At 47.3% G+C, this 9,891-nt stretch overlaps 1 protein-coding gene across 1 annotated transcript; it reads right to left on the minus strand.

The window, feature by feature from the left end:
• Window positions 1-6,768: 6,768 nt before the first annotated feature.
• Window positions 6,769-7,755, minus strand: LOC120994104 (putative olfactory receptor 52P1). The gene has a single exon (XM_040422562.1). The coding sequence runs from the start codon at window positions 7,624-7,626 to the stop codon at window positions 6,769-6,771; it is 858 nt and encodes a 285-aa protein (XP_040278496.1). The 5' UTR covers window positions 7,627-7,755.
• Window positions 7,756-9,891: the final 2,136 nt, after the last annotated feature.

Genomic DNA, 9,891 nt, shown 5'->3' on the forward strand with positions numbered 1-9,891 from the left:
CTGAGCGACAGACCGTGGGCCCTTGACCAGGATGTCAGCCTTCTGAGAGAGAGAGAGGGACAATTAGCTCAGGCCTTTCCTCAGTATTAAACCCTTCTTCTGCCAGCGAGGAGACTCTGCCAGACTACTGAGTGACCATAAGAAGACTCTGAGATGGGGATATGCTGCCACAGACCCTGGATAACAAGCCCTGGATCAGGGTACCAGCCTTCTGAAGAGAGAGAGGGACAGCTAGTTCAGGCCTTTCCTCAGCATCAAACCCTTCTTCTGCCAGGGAGAGACTGGAGAAGCCAGCCCTATGCCTCGTCCTAGGGAGGAGACTGGAGAAACCAGCCCTATGCCTTGTCCTAGGGAGGAGATTGGAGAAGCCAGCCCTATGCCTTGCCTGTATTGTTTTGTACCTGAATTCCTACAATAAAGAAGCACCCTGGTTTACTGCAGACCCTGACTCCCTGGACTTATTTCCCATTGGGGTGCACCACGCCTTACCATCCCTTAATGGAGAGCAGTAACACCTGGTGACACCTTAACGGTGTCCGAGGGGAACCCAGCGTTGTGTTGGGGTCAGCCCAAACCCGGTCACTGCATATATATCTGTTGGCCTCTAGTTTTGCTGACAGTTATCTCTCCCGATCCCTCATACACATATCTGTTGGCCTTTAAGTTGGCTGCAGTTATCTCTCCCAACCCCTCATACACATACCTGTTGGCCTTTAGGTTGGCTGCAGTTATCTCTCCTGATTCCTCATACACATATCTGTTGGCCTTTAGGTTGGCTGCAGTAATCTATCCCGATCCGTCATACACATATCTGTTGGCCTTTAGGTTGGCTGCAGTTATCTCTCCCGATCCCTCATACACATATCTGTTGGCCTCTAGTTTTTCTGACAGTTATCTCGCCCGATCCCTTATACACATATCTGTTGGCCTCTAGTTTGGCTGACAGTTATCTCTCCCGATCCGTCATACACATATCTGTTGGTCTCTAGTTTGGCTGACAGTTATCTCTCCCGATCCCTCATACACATATCTGTTGGCCTTTAGGTTGGCTGCAGTTATCTCTCCCAATCCCTCATACACATATCTGTTGGCCTTTAGGTTGGCTGCAGTTATCTCTCCTGATCCATCATACACATATCTGTTGGTCTCTAGTTTGGCTGACAGTTATCTTTTCCGATTCCTCATACACATATCTGTTGGCCTTTAGGTTGGCTGCAGTTATCTCTCCCGATCCCTCATACACATATCTGTTGCCCTCTAGTTTTGCTGACAGTTATGTCTATGAAGGATCGGGAGAGATAACTGTCAGCCAAACTAGAGGCCAACAGATATGTGTATGAGAGATCGGGAGAGATAACTGCAGCCATCCTAAAGGCCAACAGATATGTGTATGAGGGATTGGGAGAGATATCTGTTGGCCTCTAGTTTGGCGGACAGTTATCTCTCCCGAGCCGTCATACACATATCTGTTGGTTTCTAGTTTGGCTGACAGTTATCTTTACTAATCCCTCATACACATATCTGTTGGCCTTTAGGTTGGCTGCAGTTATCTCTCCCAATCCCTCATACACATATCTGTTGGCCTTTAGGTTGGCTGCAGTTATCTCTCCTGATCCCTCATACACATATCTGTTGGTCTCTAGTTTGGCTGACAGTTATCTCTTCCGATTCCTCATACACATATCTGTTGGCCTTTAGGTTGGCTGCAGTTATCTCTCCCGATCCCTCATACACATATCTGTTGGCCTTTAGGTTGGCTGCAGTTATCTCTCCCGATCCCTCATACACATATCTGTTGGCCTTTAGGTTGGCTGCAGTTATCTCTCCCGATCCCTCATACACATATCTGTTGCCCTCTAGTTTTGCTGACAGTTATGTCTATGAGGGATCGGGAGAGATAACTGTCAGCCAAACTAGAGGCCAACAGATATGTGTATGAGAGATCGGGAGAGATAACTGCAGCCAACCTAAAGGCCAACAGATATGTGTATGAGGAATTGGGAGAGATATCTGTTGGCCTCTAGTTTGTCGGACAGTTATCTCTCCCGATCCGTCATACACATATCTGTTGGTTTCTAGTTTGGCTGACAGTTATCTTTACCAATCCCTCATACACATATCTGTTGGCCTTTAGGTTGGCTACAGTTATCTCTCCCAATCCCTCATACACATATCTGTTGGCCTTTAGGTTGGCTGCAGTTATCTCTCCTGATCCCTCATACACATATCTGTTGGTCTCTAGTTTGGCTGACAGTTATCTCTCCCGATCCCTCATACACATATCTGTTGGCCTCTAGTTTGGCTGACAGTTATCTCTCCCGATCCATCATACACATATCTGTTGGCCTTTAGGTTGGCTGCAGTTATCTCTCCTGTTCCCTCATACACATATCTGTTGGCCTCTAGTTTGGCTGGCGGGTTTTCTCTCCCGATCCGTCATACACATATCTGTTGGTCTCTAGTTTGGCTGACAGTTATCTCTCCCGATCCCTCATACACATATCTGTTAGCCTCTAGTTTGGCTGACAGTTATCTCTCCCGATCCATCATACACATATCTGTTGGTCTCTAGTTTGGCTGAGAGTTATCTCTCCCGATCCCTCATACACATATCTGTTGGTCTCTTGTTTGGCTGAGAGTTATCTCTCCCGATCCCTCATACACATATCTGTTGGCCTTTAGGTTGGCTGCAGTTATCTCTCCTGTTCCCTCATACACATATCTGTTGGACTCTAGTTTGGCTGGCGGGTTTTCTCTCCCGATCCCTCATACATATATCTGTTGGTCTTTAGTTTGGCTTAGCGTTGTTTCTTCCGATCCCTCATACACATATCTGTTGGCCTCCCCTTTGGCTGCAGTTTTTTCTCCCAATCCCCCACAGACAGTCAGAATCGCCTACATTTATATGTACTGTCTGGAGGCTGTGGTGAGTTGTTTTGCCATCAGCTTCTTCCTCCTTCCATTGTGTCCTATGTGCTCCACCCCCACCAGGTATCGCTGCTGTCACATTAATACTCTGGATCAGTCACCCGGGATGGGTTCTGGGGTCATTTGAGCCACACCTGGGATTTCTCGTTCTGCGCCAGCGACACGGACAGTGCTCATGCAATGGGGACCACAATTTGCGGTCCTTAAAGCACGAAACAGGCGGCTCACATCCGTGTGCATGAGCCCTGAATTTACATTTCTTCTGTACAGCTCCGCAGAATACGCTGGAAGTAAATCCGAATAACTGCTCTGATCAGGTGGCCGCCGAGACTCCACGTAATAAGACGGAGCAGATATATTCCAATTTATTATATTACGAGCGCAAATGCTCCTTCTGTCCTGAAGGCCAATGAATGTTACCTGCACTGATACATTGTAACAAACCCATCATTCATTAAAAGTAGGCAGAGGTTTGGGAGATGGTGAGATGGAAATTGCTCTACAAAGTTCCAAACTTTTCATTTTACCTTGAGATTTATTTACGGACGTCTGAACACCGGCCCTTTAATACTACAAGGTAAGTTCCCTCAGACGAGCGCCATCCAGTGCTGTACATGCATGACAGTGGAGGACACAGATTTGTGGAGCAGACAAAAACCTGCTGCTCTCTCTCCCCTCTCACAGCCACAGAAATAGAACCTGAAGCTGCATCTCCCTCCTCTCCTACAGGATGCAGTCTCACAGAGACAGAGTGATAAGCTGAAGCTGCATCTCCCACCTCTCCTACAGGATGCAGTCTCACGGAGACAGAGTGATAAGCTGCAGCTGCATCTCCCTCCTCTCCTACAGGATGCAGTCTCACGGAGACAGAGTGATAAGCTGCAGCTGCATCTCCCACCTCTCTTACAGGATGCAGTCTCATGGAGATAGAGTGATAAGCTGCAGCTGCATCTCCCTCCTCTCTTACAGGATGCAGTCTCACGGAGACAGAGTGTTAAGCTGCAGCTGCATCTCCCTCCTCTCTTACAGGATGCAGTCTCACGGAGACAGAGTAATAAGCTGAAGCTGCATCTCCCTCCTCTCTTACAGGATGCAGTCTCACGGAGACAGAGTGTTAAGCTGCAGCTGCATCTCCCTCCTCTCTTACAGGACGCAGTCTCATGGAGACAGAGTGATAAGCTGAAGCTGCATCTCCCTCCTCTCTTACAGGATGCAGTCTCACGGAGACAGAGTGTTAAGCTGCATCTCCCTCCTCTCTTACAGGATGCAGTCTCACGGAGACAGTGATAAGCTGCAGCTGCATCTCCCTCCTCTCTTACAGGATGCAGTCTCACTGAGACAGAGTGATAAGCTGCAGCTGCATCTCCCTCCTCTCTTACAGGATGCAGTCTCAAGGAGACAGAGTGATAAGCTGCAGCTGCATCTCCCTCCTCTCTTACAGGATGCAGTCTCACGGAGACAGAGTGATAAGCTGCAGCTGCATCTCCCTCCTCTCTTACAGGATGCAGTCTCACGGAGACAGAGTGATAAGCTGCAGCTGCATCTCCCCTTCTCTTACAGGATGCAGTCTCACTGAGACAGAGTGATAAGCTGCAGCTGCATCTCCCTCCTCTCTTACAGGATGCAGTCTCACGGAGACAGAGTGTTAAGCTGCAGCTGCATCTCCCTCCTCTCTTACAGGATGCAGTCTCACTGAGACAGAGTGATAAGCTGCAGCTGCATCTCCCTCCTCTCTTACAGGATGCAGTCTCATGGAGACAGAGTGATAAGCTGCAGCTGCATCTCCCTCCTCTCTTACAGGATGCAGTCTCATGGAGACAGAGTGATAAGCTGCAGCTGCATCTCCCTCCTCTCTTACAGGATGCAGTCTCACTGAGACAGAGTGATACGCTGCAGCTGCATCTCCCTCCTCTCTTACAGGATGCAGTCTCATGGAGACAGAGTGATAAGCTGCAGCTGCATCTCCCTCCTCTCTTACAGGATGCAGTCTCACTGAGACAGAGTGATACGCTGCAGCTGCATCTCCCTCCTCTCTTACAGGATGCAGTCTCACTGAGACAGAGTGATACGCTGCAGCTGCATCTCCCTCCTCTCTTACAGGATGCAGTCTCACGGAGACAGTGATAAGCTGCAGCTGCATCTCCCTCCTCTCTTACAGGATGCAGTCTCACGGAGACAGAGTGATAAGCTGCAGCTGCATCTCCCCTTCTCTTACAGGATGCAGTCTCACTGAGACAGAGTGATAAGCTGCAGCTGCATCTCCCTCCTCTCTTACAGGATGCAGTCTCACTGAGACAGAGTGATAAGCTGCAGCTGCATCTCCCTCCTCTCTTACAGGATGCAGTCTCACGGAGACAGAGTGATAAGCTGCAGCTGCATCTCCCTCCTCTCTTACAGGATGCAGTCTCACTGAGACAGAGTGATAAGCTGCAGCTGCATCTCCCTCCTCTCTTACAGGATGCAGTCTCACTGAGACAGAGTGATAAGCTGCAGCTGCTTCTCCCTCCTCTCTTACAGGATGCAGTCTCACGGAGACAGAGTGATAAGCTGCAGCTGCATCTCCCTCCTCTCTTACAGGATGCAGTCTCACGGAGACAGAGTGATAAGCTGCAGCTGCATCTCCCTCCTCTCTTACAGGATGCAGTCTCACTGAGACAGAGTGATAAGCTGCAGCTGCATCTCCCTCCTCTCTTACAGGATGCAGTCTCACTGAGACAGAGTGATAAGCTGCAGCTGCTTCTCCCTCCTCTCTTACAGGATGCAGTCTCACGGAGACAGAGTGATAAGCTGCAGCTGCATCTCCCTCCTCTCTTACAAGATGCAGTCTCACGGAGACAGAGTGATAAGCTGCAGCTGCATCTCCCTCCTCTCTTACAGGATGCAGTCTCACTGAGACAGAGTGATAAGCTGCAGCTGCATCTCCCACCTCTCTTACAGGATGCAGTCTCACGGAGACAGAGTGATAAGCTGCAGCTGCATCTCCCCCCTCTCTTACAGGATGCAGTCTCACGGAGACAGTGATAAGCTGTAGCTGCATCTCCCTCCTCTCTGTGTGCAGACTCACAGATATAACATGTATTACACTGGGCTCCAGGTATATGAACTGGTCATGTGACCGCAGATGCATAATAAGGTCTGGAATAAATAAGAAAATCCCATAAGATTTATTTCATTAGTGTAAAGTGAGAAAAAGCAAAACCGCATACAAAAGCTCTACAAAATCTATAATTTATTAAGCAACACAAAGCAAAAGTGAAAAGCATTGTATACAATAACAACCATGTGTTAGGACAAAACTATACGTCCGATCCACATACCTATGATAATCAAGTCCTAAATACGGACAAATGTAGTGCGCCAGAAGAGTACAGAATTCATCATGTGCAATAAATATGACATCAAAATAATGCAAATACTCATCAGATATAAGTATAGACAGGCAGGGTACATAGGTCCAACGCCCCACACGTATCGCCGGATCCAACAGCTTCCTCAGTGGTCTCTGAGTTAATGCTATTGTGTTCAGAATATATATGTGAATCATTCAAAGAAAATAACAATCACCTGTTTTTCCACCTGCATTTATTTCATTAGTCTCAGGAATGATTTATAACATTACTATTATTGACACCAGAAAAAATGGACAGGATGGGAGTTATGCTCTTATGGTGTGATCTATACTAGTATGACACATCAAAGTTGTGCACCCCCATGACTCTGCTTCAAGGGTACGGCCTTACATTAATCCCAAGTTATAGTGTATGGCCAGCCCTAATCTCCAGTCACTTCCGGAGCTGCAGTCACAATTCTGCCTCACTTTACATAGCCCCTCCCCCAGTATTATTGTAGAGTTTGTATTGAGGTTACTTTGCTACTTTGTGTCAGTTTCTTCAGATTTAATTTCCTCTTCCCATAAATCTTCGCCAGGCAGATCCTAATCTCCTTCACCCTCAGGCCATAAATTATTGGGTTGACCATGGCTGGAAAGAAAAAGTATATGGCGCTGATGAGGTTCTGCATGTTGACCGGTATGGCGTCTCCGATCCTATAGAGGATGGAGGATAAGAGTCCACAAGTGTAGATGAGCGTGGACACCATGAGGTGAGTGCCGCAGGTGTGCAAGGCCTTGTTCAGGGCTGGTCCTCTGATGATCCTCATGGCAATGCGGAAGATGTCCAGGTAAGAGATCAGGATGAGGCTTCCGTCAAACACTGAGACGAAGATCCTGATAAACAGTCCAGTGATGTGCACCTTGGAAATGTCTCCGCAGCCCAGGTTGAGGAGCACCATGTTCTCGCAGGCAAAGCTTTGAATTATGTTTGAATTGCAGAACTGGACCTTGGAAACTGATATAACAATGGGGCAAATGAGGAGGACTCCTCGAAGAAGACCAACCGCCATGAGCAGCAGCAGGAACCGCGTGGTCATGATGTCATGGTAACGCAGTGGCTTACAGATCGCAATGTATCTGTCCAAACCCATCAACACAACCACTGTTGACTCAAGAACAATGGTCAAGTAGATCAGAAACATCTGCACCAAACAACCTGACAAGGAGATCTGGAAGACTTTTGAGGCCAAGCTGAGTAGGAAGGGCGGCATAATGGTGGTGGTGCAAGAAACATTTAGTGCAAAGAGGACAGAGATGAGTGTGTACATAGGGGACTGGAGAGTCTTCTCCACCCAGATCCTGGACATGATCAGAACGTTCCCCACCAGAACCACAATATAGACCAACAGAAAGGGGATGATGAGGAGGATCCTGTGCTCTAAGAAGTCGGGGAATCCAAGTATAAGAAATTGTGTGTGGGAGGAGAAGCCTGTGCTCTGGTTCTTGACGTCCATTGTCATTGACCTTGCTCACGTGGTTTCGCCGAAGTGGGAGGACACAGTGTCCTCCATAGTCACACAATTTCTCTCTTGGTTGTCACAGTATTCAGGTTCCTCATGGTTTCCTGCAGAGTACTGGGGAATATTAAGAAAGTGTAGCAACTATGTGCTCTTGAGCCTTATCCCCTCCCAGCAGCATCTCCAGGTATCTAGATATTCAAATGAAAGAAAATTAGTTTTGCCCCTTTCGTTGTAAACATGGGCTGAAACCATGAAAATTAAGAGCACCTCTGTCCCAAAGGACGCTAAGTCGTTCTGCCTAGAGGTGATGAAATGTAAAGAGCATTAGTGGAGATTAAAAACACAATAGCAGCAGCTTTACAGCTTCAGACACCAGTATCAGATTAATGGAGAGCCCTTAGTAAAGTCTCATCTGATTTGGTGTGGAGCTTGGTGCTTGAATTACGGTATATGTTGAATATCCAGTTCTCGAAGGGAAGGCTCTAGTGAGGTCAATTCTGAGTTCTGCCACACAGGGTAACTCCTGGTTAATTCCCCTTTTTTGTTTTGCTGCTTAGGACATAAGGGGAGCACTGATTTCTAACATTAATCTGTTTTCCCTTAGTCCTAACAGCAGCACAAGCTTCTCAAGTAGGTTCCTTCTTTATAATAAACACAAGGTGGGAGGGGCTACATGTCCTTATAAAGGCTAAGAAGTCTCTACTTAATTAGTTATTAATTAAATATTACATCTGTTCTACTAGTACAGAGGGAAGAATTACCCCCATTAGGGTCCATTCACACGTTCGCAAATTACGGATCCGCAAAACACGGACACCGGCAATGTGCGTTCCGCATTTTGAGGACCGCACTTCACCAGCACTCTCATAGAAAATGCCTTTTCTTCTCCACAATTGCGGACAATAGGACACGTTCTATTTTTTTGCGGAACGGACGTACGGATCCGGAAGTGCGGATCCGCAAATGCGAACAGCACAGCACAGTTCCGCACCTGTTCTGCAAAATTGCAATGGATGTGGACCCATTTTGCGGACGTGTGAATGGACCCTTAATGTGCTGCTGGGGGGGGGGGGGGGGGGGGAAACAGCTTAAAGGGGAAACAGCTTAAAGAATATGGACACCTTTGTAAAAAAAATAAAAAAAAATACATTAATTTGTTTTGTGGAGAAAATCATTTCTCCAATTGGTTGTGTTTATTTATTTATTTATTTTCATTTTTGTTTGACCTCTGAGTGATTCTCTATAACTCCTCCTCGCTCGATATGGGAGCACACAATGTCTCCCTTCACTCCTCCACCCTTCTCCTTGAGGATGACAGAGCGGTGCAGAGTGTCAGCTGCAACATACAGATGACACTCTGCTTGAAAACGTCCGTTTAACCCCTTCTATGCCGCGGTCCTTAGAGACCGCTGTCTGGGAGGGGCTAACCATCGGGCCGCTGCTCTGCCATGGCAGCAGCCCAATGCTTGAAGGGTTAATGCCCCACCCTTTATAGATAGCTGAGCGTGGCACAAACCGCCCCCCCCCCCACCACCCCAGTTCAGCATGGCAGAGCGCGCAGCACAAATTCCCCCCTTACGCCCCCTTTCTGTATCACTGTGTTATCTGTGGTGTTACATAGGACTGCAGGTGACATCTACTACATTATCTGTACTCAGAGAGTTATCACTGTGTTATCTGTGGTGTTACATAGGACTGCAGGTGACATCTACTACATTATCTGTACTCAGAGAGTTATCACTGTGTTATCTGTGGTGTTACATAGGACTGCATGTGACATCTACTACATTATCTGTACGCAGGGAGTTATCACTGTGTTATCTGTGGTGTTACATAGGACTGCAGGTGACATCTACTACATTATCTGTACTCAGAGAGTTATCACTGTGTTATCTGTGGTGTTACATAGGACTGCAGGTGACATATACTACATTATCTGTATTCAGAGAGTTATCACTGTGTTATCTGTGGTGTTACATAGGACTGCAGGTGACATCTACTACATTATCTGTACTCAGAGAGTTATCACTGTGTTATCTGTGGTGTTACATAGGACTGCAGGTGACATCTACTACATTATCTGTACTCAGAGAGTTATCTCTGTGTTATCTG

The sequence above is a fragment of the Bufo bufo genome, chromosome 3 (genome assembly GCF_905171765.1).
Source record: "Bufo bufo chromosome 3, aBufBuf1.1, whole genome shotgun sequence".
NCBI lineage: Eukaryota > Metazoa > Chordata > Amphibia > Anura > Bufonidae > Bufo > Bufo bufo.

Excerpts from the sequence above, each read along its gene's own strand:
- LOC120994104 (XM_040422562.1), bottom strand. The coding sequence starts at position 7,626 with ATGTCCAGGATCTGGGTGGAGAAGACTCTCCAGTCCCCTATGTACACA.